The 10312-nt window shown below is 49.9% G+C and overlaps 2 protein-coding genes across 7 annotated transcripts in view; one reads left to right on the plus strand and one right to left on the minus strand.

The window, feature by feature from the left end:
- LOC105274679 (disco-interacting protein 2) overlaps positions 1–10312 on the minus strand; it is a 28892-nt gene that overhangs the window by 7776 nt on the left and 10804 nt on the right. For 2 of the 6 annotated variants that reach the window (XM_026973595.1, XM_026973596.1), the window contains exons 2-9: positions 10213–10284; positions 7855–8076; positions 4333–4527; positions 3297–3801; positions 2839–3175; positions 1855–2668; positions 1350–1780; positions 977–1208 (exon numbers count right to left, since the gene is read on the minus strand). In XM_026973595.1, coding sequence (XP_026829396.1) covers positions 977–1208; positions 1350–1780; positions 1855–2668; positions 2839–3175; positions 3297–3801; positions 4333–4527; positions 7855–8076; positions 10213–10284 — 2808 coding nt within the window. Of the gene's footprint in view, positions 1–976; positions 1209–1349; positions 1781–1854; positions 2669–2838; positions 3176–3296; positions 3802–4305; positions 4528–5859; positions 6019–7854; positions 8077–10212; positions 10285–10312 lie in introns of all 6 variants that reach the window. The other 4 variants (XM_026973594.1, XM_026973593.1, XM_026973597.1 and 1 more) reach the window with 3 other exon arrangements.
- Positions 6025–10282, plus strand: LOC109611588. The gene is made up of 2 exons (XM_020034577.2): positions 6025–7658; positions 8658–10282. Exons 1-2 carry the CDS (start codon positions 7297–7299, stop codon positions 8950–8952), a joined length of 657 nt encoding a protein of 218 aa, XP_019890136.1. The 5' UTR covers positions 6025–7296; the 3' UTR covers positions 8953–10282.

Here is a 10312-nt window from a genome sequence, read left to right on the forward strand (position 1 = left end):
AAATAAAAGAAACAGTCTTCCCAGAAAGATAAAACTAGCTAAGTAAAAAAGGCAGAACCTCTTGCCGACGAAATCAATTATGCTTGCGCACAATTAAGACACTACAGGATATTCGGAACTCAGCCAAAAGAAAGAAGGACAACTAAATGGAGTAACATGCTAAGCGTAATTAACCATGTAAAGATTGTTAATGGAATAACAATAGTATGTAATAAGGTTGTGTCTTGATTCAACTTTTTGGTATTTCGCATGTCCAGAAAGTTAGGACGCAATTTTATCACATACTTCTCTCACCGAATGCCTCAAAAATGTGACACATATATTTAATTATTAACAAATTTGTATGTGATATAATTTGCGAATATTTCACTTAAATTGTACAATCAGTATCCAATATTCGAATATTAAATAAATTGGCACTAAACTCCGAATGCTATACATATATATGTTTTATGCACTTATTTCGAGACATTCTGTATATATTTATAACCAAGGACGTTACACCATGCAAGTGTGCGCCAAATTTCTGAAGCCTACCAACAATTTTGTACAGATGCATGAGAGTTAAATTCCTTGGTGCTAATTTAGGATTCTAGAAAAATTGAAATTCGTAATTATCAATATATTTCATTGCCATTTCCCGCTACTCCCTTTTTTTCCGCTTCCACATTCGTTCCTCTTTCTTGTCACTATCATTCTTGGCGACTCATACAGTACAATTCAAGATTCATACATCATCCATACTAAACATTTAACACTAAATATGGCCAGCTAATGATGATACTTTTACCAGATAATGATGATACTCTTTGCAAACGTTTTACTTCGTATAAACAAAACACATTTCTGGCATTTTCAGTAAAATGCTCGCTAGTATTTATATTTGCAACGATTCTCATTATCCAGGTTTACGTCGATACCTGTCGGCCAGATAGATATCGGCGCGATACCCATCAGTGAACTCCGCTTCACTTACCTGAGTGGACTTCGCGTGGTTTCGGCAAGTTGGTGACGCAAGTGTGAGGGCAGAGCAACACGTTCGCCGGATGTAGGGCGCCCTCGAGGAATCGACGCTTCGTCTCCGACAGATGAATGCCGCCCAGCGGCGTCTTGGGCAAGTAGTTGGGTGGCACCAAGGCAAGACAGTATATCCCTACTGCGTGGATCGAATCGACCGCTTGCAGTACACGAGACATCCACTGGAAGCTCTGTACAAAATGACGAGAAACTTTTGAAGCCACGTCGTCGCAAATCAGTTTCCGACGAACACAATGTTATCAGAAAATAAAATATAGAATCTCTTTTTCAATTCTTTTGTAAAATAAATAGTATTTAATTTCAAAACGCACCTCCTCCTCGCTACAATCGGGCCGCTGTTCGGCAACGACGCATATCCTCTCGTCCCTGAGAACCCTCACGCTGAAAACGGCGATTCTGCCGCGGTAGATGAACTTCATCGGCTCGACCGCCAACACGGTGGCGATAATGTCGTCGGCGTTGTGCTTCCTGCCGGTCACCGTCATGAGACCATCGCGCGATCCGCAGACGAATACGAGTCCTCCAGGACCGAGGAAACCCAGCAAGCCGGAGCGCGTATACTCCACGTCACCCAGAGCGGTACTGTCGGCTTGCAACGGCGACACCTTGAAAGTATTGTTGGTAAGACCCTGCAAGCCCCAATATTGGCTGCCAGTCGCAGAGCTGTGCACGCAAATTTCGCCAACTTCATCCGTTTTGCAGATAAATGGTTGCCCTTCCATCTTAATAACGACCACTATGCCTGCAGCAAAGATAATTCTTTTTGAGAATTCGTCACAACAGAAAACTATTTATTAGTTTGTAAAAATGACTTACTTCCAGGCATGACTTGTCCGCAGTCCTGTAATGTCAACGACGTGAGCGAATTCTCCTGATCCACTCTGACGACTCCGTAGCTCAATCCGGACATCGACAGGACTCCGCGGCCAGTTGCGTTTACTCCCGCGCGTCCTGGCCTTCTCACAGAGACCGTGAGTGCCTCGCTGGAGGAGGCACAAGGACAGACAGCGTCCGGCCTGAGTCCCTTGGACTGGAATACCGAGAGAAACTGATCGCAGGATGAGAGAGACCAGGGATTCGCACCATCCGCGACAAGCAGCAGCCTCAGTGACGCCAAGGAAATATCCTTGTGATCCTTAGTGGCTAGCAAACCCCAGTGGAGATCCCGCGATTTCACAACGGCAACGCTGGCACGGTGCTTCGTGATCATCTGCATCCAACTGGCGGGATTGACCTTCATCAGAGCGTACGGGATGAAAATCACGTGCATGCCATTCAGCACACTGGTCAGCGTGCTGTGCCAAAGGCCGACTTCCCGCTTAAAGTCCAGCACGCAAACGGCGTTCTCGCCCTCGGTGTAGCCGCAGGCCTGCGTGAGTGCGCGGCAGTGGGCCATCATCGCCGCCCTGGTAATAGTCACACCCATAACGGAGCCGTCCTTGTCGGTGGTGTACTCGATGTACGCTGGCGTGTCGTCGGTGAGCCGCGGCGGCGGTAGCCAGTCCTTGGGCGTCTTGCCCAAGTGCTCGGTGACGAACCAGTGCAGCTTCGGCCAGCCCTTGAAGGCCACCACCTCGCCGGCCGCCGTCTTCGGCAAGCCCTTCAGACACGCTTCGCTGGTCAACGCCACCTGAAAGTATCCGTTAGATGTTATCAGTTTCCAAGAGGTCGGACGTGTCAGTGATTACATATGCTAATGGATTAACGTCGATGCAAGTCGCAAGATTGTACGGCCAATTGAACATGCAAATGCTCGAAGGAAAGAATGCCGTTTAGCGGGCAAGGCAGCGACCCGTTTACCTGGATTCCACAGCTTCCCAGAAGAAAACCAATCTGCTGGGAGCCCGCGTCGCGGCGGGTCAGAGGCACCTCAATGGGCACCGGTACGATGCCGGCCTGCAGGCAGCCGTAAAAGGCGCACATGAAGCTGATCGGATCGTTGTTCGGGTAAACCAGGGCGATCCTGTCGCCCGGCTTCAGGCAGCAATCCGCGCCGCGACTTAGAGCCTTATTCAGGAGGGTATAGGCGATCTTGTGGGAACGGCTGAGCAACTTCCCATACGTGAGTGTTACGCAAAGCTTGCCATTAGGATCCAGAACGGTGGCCACGGGTGCCTTGTACGTCGCCGAGCCGTACCTAGACACAAATGGATGTCAGAAAATCGATGTAAATATTAAAACATGTGAAAATGGAATTTACAGATTGTTCTTCGTAACGTTCAATCACCGGTTCTCGATTTCAGATACGTGATTCTCACCTCTGAATAGCAGCTTCGAGAGACCGCGGCAAACCGGACGGCACCGACAGTGCCTCGCCCACTGCCGACGTCATAGAGCCACCCTCGGGCTTCGGCGCGTTAGGATCCTTCGGATTCGCCGCAATTTCCAACTCGATGTCATCATCTTCATAGAACTCTGGCAGCGGTCGGCGTTTTGGCCGCTTCAGCGTGTTCAACAATTGCTGGATCTTTGCGGAGACCTTCCAGCGACCGGTGGTGCCAGTACTATTCTGATCCTCGACCATATGTCCATAAAGGTTCACCCGGTCAGCGCCTGGCCGTCGCGTCGCCGATTGCTGCTGCCCGACCGGGGTGCTGCTGGTCACGTGGGTGACATCCGGAGGCTGGATGTTGCAGTAAGCGTGCGGCGTGTACTCGGCGATGTCGGTGATGTCGGCGCCGGGCGGCCTCCTCGCCGGCGGCCTCGGCGGTGGCGGAGTGTCGCGGGCGGAACCAGTGCTGCTGGTGTCCGAGAGACCGGTGCCTGTGAAGGTCGACGATACGGGGTTAACTTGCACATCATTATTGTGTATATCGAGTAACCACATGTCGTGCCGCCACGCGTATCGCAACGTCACGCGCGCGCGGCTTCCTTCACGTTCCAGTGAAGTTCGCGGTTCGACCACTTTTTCCATTTCGTTCTTCCACGTATGGAAGAAAAATAATACGTATTGATTATTGGCGCATCGTCCGGCGGAAATAGTCAAGGACACGCGACGCGGCATGTATGGAGCTGGACTTTGCGTTTAAAACCATAACGTCGCGGTTGCGTTACGTTCTTTTCCAACATGTGCATTCAAATTATACTTGTATGATATTATCAGCATTATGTAACTTACTACGGACATTCCTTAGATCTATATTTATCTATTGTATGCAAAATTCTAGATCTAGCAGAAAAAAAAAGAAAATAAATTTGAATGAGCAATAAAGAACTGTCTATTTAATAATTAAAAATCCATCGTTTGTCATTTGTTTTTAAACATACCGTACATACAACTATTAGTGATCCTACCAGTCGGTCCACCCGCGCCAGGACTCTCCTCAGTGACGACGCTGTCCTCATCGCTGCTGGACTCGCCGCTGTCACGTCTCTCCCGGTCGGGGCTTCTGGCCATCACGGAGGTTCTCTTCGACGGCATCGGCAAGGAGGGCTTCGGCCGTCCCTGCATCGCCGCCAGGGCCTGCTGCACCGCCTCCTGGCGCACCTCTGAAGCACGTACGAATTGATTACTCGAGCGGACGACGAGGAACGGATGACACGCGAAGGCACTCCATCCTCTTATTTCCGCGTCGTCATCCGTTCATCATCTTCCGGCACTATTTATACGTGCACGGCTCATGCATATTGCGCATCGTACCGCTCTTGCGTAGCTGATGATCTAACGCGACGTTCGCGCGGTGCGTACAAATGCGTATACATGGAAGGATCTTGCAGAGGGGTGAAACTTGGAAAGACTCTTGCTTCGAATGAAAAACTTCTTCTCGACTAAACACTGCAAGCCAACCACATGACATCACGACTACGCCAGACGAAGCAGGAGATCACGCGTGATCTGTCTTGCGGTACACATCAAGATATTATAAATGACGTCTCTTTCGCATGCGGCCGCTTGCAAGATGTGCCAACTCGCTCGTCCGGATTCGGATGTCCAAACAGATCCGACAAATCGAATAATATTTGCGGCTGTAATTTAATGTGCACGTCTAGCCGACAACAACGTGTCGGCCAACGTGAAACGCGACGTAATGCAGGTAACATTCGATCACTGAGTCGATCGCTGTGGACTTCCGGGTGAGGCATACCCGTATCATTATTACGACATCATGCAACCGAGGCACAAGCTGTACTCGGGCCGTATATGTCTGCGCGTATATATGATGTCCCAATAAAGCACTTACACTTTAGTTTATCGCGTATAGTTAATAGAGAATTTATGAATATTACTGCAATATTTAGATACAAATATATGAAAGACATTAATTTAGAAAGAATGATATTTTACACTATTAAATAATGATAACTAATTAATTAATAATTGATGATAAAAATGATTACTCTTTAGCTGGCTACATTTCAGAATTTTCTTCGCATGTCAACATAACATTACAGAGACCATCGACGCGAGTGTTCTCGGGCCGGCTTATCTTCCATGAGGTACAGTCCGTCGACATCGGCCGTTAACGGTGCACCAGGTGGAAGATTGCCTGCACCTTGCGTTAAGATAAATGAACCTCTCTATCGGCGCTTCCGAACGAGGCGAGTTTTCCTCTCACTCATGCGAGACGACATTTCACTCGCAGACGAGGAGTGGAATGCGCCGAACAAGGCACGTTCAGTTGAGATAAACTCGAAAGGACTCATTCATTACTCCATCGTTCGATTACATCGCTTTTGCGAAAAGAAACTGCATTCATCGAGTCAAGACGAACAATTTATTCGGTACGAAACACCACATACCGGAAGGAATTAATGACTTAAGGACACCTACTTGCACGATAATTCCGGTACCCCTAAAGTCATCCCTGGAGGTGTACTCACCGGAATGGTAGCGGCTCTCATTGCGCGTGAGTCTGCGATTGCCGCGTCTCGCAGCCGCCGCCGCCGCCGCCGCAGCAGCCGAGTTCGAGTTTCCGGTATTCCCTGTAGAGCCGCCAGATCCCGGGGGACTGGCAATCCCGCCAGGCACTAGCCGGCCGCCTGCATGCAACACAACAACAACGGCACATAGACAAAATAAGGGACGCTACGAGGAGGACTGGGCAGCGCAGGAGGAAAGCGCGAGTTGTCGTCGTTTGCGTTTCCTCGGTCTTGTCGCATCCGGATAAACGAGCGCTCGGAAAGGGACTCGGAAGTATCAATCTTCAGCTGAAGCTGAAGTTCGCTCTCCATTTCGTTTGGAGCGATCAACGAATCACTCTCGACGGATCTACTGATCTAGAAAAACTCTGGAGAAAGGAAGCTGGCTGATGTTAATGATCTGAGGAACTGCGATTCCGCAGATCGTTGGAATGGAAGTGCGGGTCAAGGATCTGTTGACTGCACGTTACTGGAAAGAGGAAGAGGATGAAGGCAGAGTGTAGGCTCGAAGCGAATTAGTAGCAGAGGTCTAGCAAAGGCCTAGAGCGAAGGCTCGCGAGGCACCCTATGAGATTTGCGCATGCCGCGCGGCAGCGTGTTATTTATCCGGATGCGAGGTAACCGCCTAATTGCGCCATCGACGACTGGTCATTCCACCATCGGATGCTGCGTCGAGAGTGCGACCCGTATCGATCGTCCGTGACTTGGCGCAGGAACGGACGGAGGAGGAAGAGGAGATGGAGGGCCGGTCGGTGGCGTGATTCAGTCGGAATAATGATCGCGGGGCCGATTTCAGGAGAGCCGTGCGTATCATTCCAGCATCCGCGTGTCTACCGCGCACCACACTACCTGTCGAGCGAACTCGATCGAACTCGAGCGAGGCGCGGCACGCGAAAATAAAATGCGAAAGAAAGAGAGAAACAATAAAAAGATCCCCTAAACGTTAAGAGATCCGCTTTAGAAAAGGAAAATCTGTCTGATATTTGTAGGGATCCATGGACTCCCCTCGTGCGGAGATCCCGCGCGAGATATCGCAAACTCCTACTCGGATACCGGAAGATCCGCGACGCGGATCCGTGGTATGTGGATATCGGTGATCTACGCGTTCAAGAATCTCAATTGACGGGGAACACGCGAAAAATCGAGTGTTGCGCGCACGCGGATACGCGAGGCGGTCGGTTAAATAGCGAGAATGCCGATGGACGGCAGGCCGGCCGACTGGCTGCAGCTCTTGAGTCACCCAAAGGTGGAACAACCGGTCTCGCGGCTACCGCCTGGCTATGTCAAATTATAAAGGTATCTAAAGGTGCAAAAGCGTCTCGAGGCAACACACGCGAGACAGGGGGAACAAGCAGGCAAGCTATACACGAAGTGAAGTATACACAAGCGGTACGATGGATGGAGACTCTCGTTTCGCCAGGACTGATCGGTCTAACGATTTTCCACACGGTGCGCGCGGAAAACAGGAACGCGATCGTTCCGCGGCGATTTATTATGCATCTGACGTCTCGTGCAAATCTGAACACGACGGTACAGAACGAGAACGAGGACACCGACGCGAGAGAGACAATGACGTGTGTCGCGGGATTGATTAAAGTGACCAGAATGTGTGTGCACCGAATCTTTCCATTCAACAGGAAAGAAGATCGTGGAAAAGTTGTTGTATCCAAGTCCCGTGACCGAGACCACATCAATCGTGGCATCACGAGCGAGCGATCGGGAACCAGCAATGAACTCTCCGGGTCTGCGAGCAACTCTAGGTGAATGATCTACGGTGATCGGCGGTTCTCTACAAGTTCGTGTACCGGAGCGGCAGGCTAGGGGCTAAAAGTCAAAGCAAAAATAAAACACAGAATCAATAACGTGGCTAACGCGTGCTAACGTTCGCTGCGCTCGCCGCCGCGACTCGAAGAAGGTGCTCGTTCGTTCGCTGGCTAACGTAGTGCGCGGCGCTACCTGAGTGATAGCGCTTCTCGTTGTGCGTGACACGCCGTTGCGTGCGCCGTGCACGTGGCTGCGGTCGGCCGCCGCCACCACCTCCTCCGCTTCCGTAACCCGTTCTCTCCAGCCCTCTACCAACGACGCTTCCTCCTCCTCCTCCTCCTCCGCCGCCGCCGCTGCTGACGCTGCCGCCGCCGCCACCACCTCCTCCACCACCACCAACACCATTTCCAGCCCCTACGATCGACACAGGCGTATGCGTATGCACAGAGCTCGTCTCCCAACGTTTCGATTCTCAGACAGTCGTTTACCCTCACGTTACATCAACGCCTCATCGCGCCCTTAAAAGCGGTACCAAACGTTCTTCCCGTATTTGATGTATTGTTATCACATGCAGCAACAATGGTATTGCATGATAGACTTTGTTGGAACGGATACGTTGATGTAAAATTAAAATTTCTTTCATAAATGCATCGGTTGTTATAATGATGACATGAGAGTGATGCAATTTAGCAGGAAAATTGGAAAGAGATTGCTATAAAAGTATACATCTCTGCAAAGACTTCCTTATTAGCGAAATTTGGATTTGATTAACATAATACTCGCTCTTTCCTGAAAAGCTGATATTTGAAACGATAAAAAAAGAAATATACCCAAGAGCTTCCCGTTATTCGGCCCGGACGTGCCGGCTAGGAAACTGTCGTCGGTTCGACTCGCGTTCACGACAATGGCAGATGCACGTAGCATATAACGAGCGGATAACGCGGAAGCACTTCTTCCGCGTGCAGATACAGTTAAACTGCGAGCTTTGATTGCAGCGGCTCTACCGATCGCAGCTGCGGGCGCAAAGGCGCGTCCGAATACCTATACAGGATGGCACCGTGCAAACTCATGAGGATTCTCAATCATCGCTTCCCGACCGAACTGAATTTCACCGGCAACAGAATTCGACGGATATTTAGCACGAAGACGGACAGAAGAGAATGGAAATGTTGTGAACAGAAAATAGACTGGCATTTCGATTCTGATACTAATTGTTTTCAATTTTTCTGTTCAAAAAAAAAAGAGAAAGAAAATGAAAAATTAGATAATAATAACTTCATTCTGCTATGATATAGTATCCTGTATCGCGTAATATGGTATACAATATCTGCATTATTTTAGATCCACTTTTTGCACACAACGAACTCGACCGTGAAATTTCTGTTCGATGCCGTAATCACTTTGCTCTTTTCGTAATCACTTTGCTCATGTCAAGCTTACGTTATCCGGAATATTCGGTTGGGCTTCTTACAGACCGTTAAAAAGCGTCTGACCGTGAAAGGGATTAAATTGATAGGTAACGGCGCGATCGCACGAGTGATGCGCCCGAGGAATGCATAGTGCGCGGACCAGCAAATGACGCGTGGAGACGGCAATCCCGTCTCCGGTAATTTGCGGCGATAAGACGTAGTGTCTCGTGTTCGCAGTTGCGCGACAGATGCGGTAACGGACTCGGGGAATCGACTTGCGTTACACTTTGCGCTAGCGATAAAAGCGATATGAAAATCAAGCGTTTGTCTTCGGAGATCCATCCTGCAGGATTTTCGTGGAGCTCGCGGCCATTCGAAGCGCGATTCGAAGCGGCACGGTAATGAATCACGAAAACAAAGTTACGCACGAAGCCGCGAGACATTGTTTTCAACGCGGTGCAATCTCTTTCTCGAGGTTTTTCCCGCTTGCTTGCGTTCCGCAACCGGCAACAGGCATCGTCCGATTGCGGAACCAAGTAAGTACCAACAAGTGTGCAAGTACGAGCGCGCGTGCCGCGAGGATTGCGCTTCAACTCTTCCTCTTATACATAGGTTGCATTCGCTATTGTGTACACAATGGGGCGCGCGGTCCCTTGAGAATCGGAACGCGATTGATAATGCGAGCTCGCTGCATCTCGCGTGACGCAATAATCGCACACGTCGGGACGCGACGAAGGATAAGACACTCCAGTTGGCGACTCGAGTGTCGCTCCTTCGTCCGATGACGAGACGTCCCTCTAATTATCGCGACACCCGACACTCCACCGATCGTACTTTCTGCCCAGTCGAGGCGCAAGTTATAAGGATTCACGTTCCGACTGGACGTCAGATTGAAATTGACGCGAGCGTGCCTGAGAATGAAGGCATTCTCAAACGTTACGCGGACAATTCCGTCCAGGAGTCTCTGCGAAAGCATTTTTAACGCGCACGATCGATCGAATGTAGCGAGCACGCGGAGCAATAACAATGTTTTCACATCGCTGACTCCTCGTGCGCCTTTCGTGCCGCGGATAAGGCGCGCGATGATATCTCCCAGCTACGGCGGGAATCCTAATGATTCCAGAAAAGCGTAGAGGCTCACCTATCTGCTTCGAGGCGTACTGCTGAAGTAGACGCGTCCGTTTCTTCTCATATCCCTTTTGCGTGATATCTCCTGCAACAGTGTGGAAATAGCTTAATTA

Source organism: Ooceraea biroi, chromosome 11 (assembly GCF_003672135.1).
Source record: "Ooceraea biroi isolate clonal line C1 chromosome 11, Obir_v5.4, whole genome shotgun sequence".
Taxonomy (NCBI): Eukaryota; Metazoa; Arthropoda; class Insecta; order Hymenoptera; family Formicidae; genus Ooceraea; species Ooceraea biroi.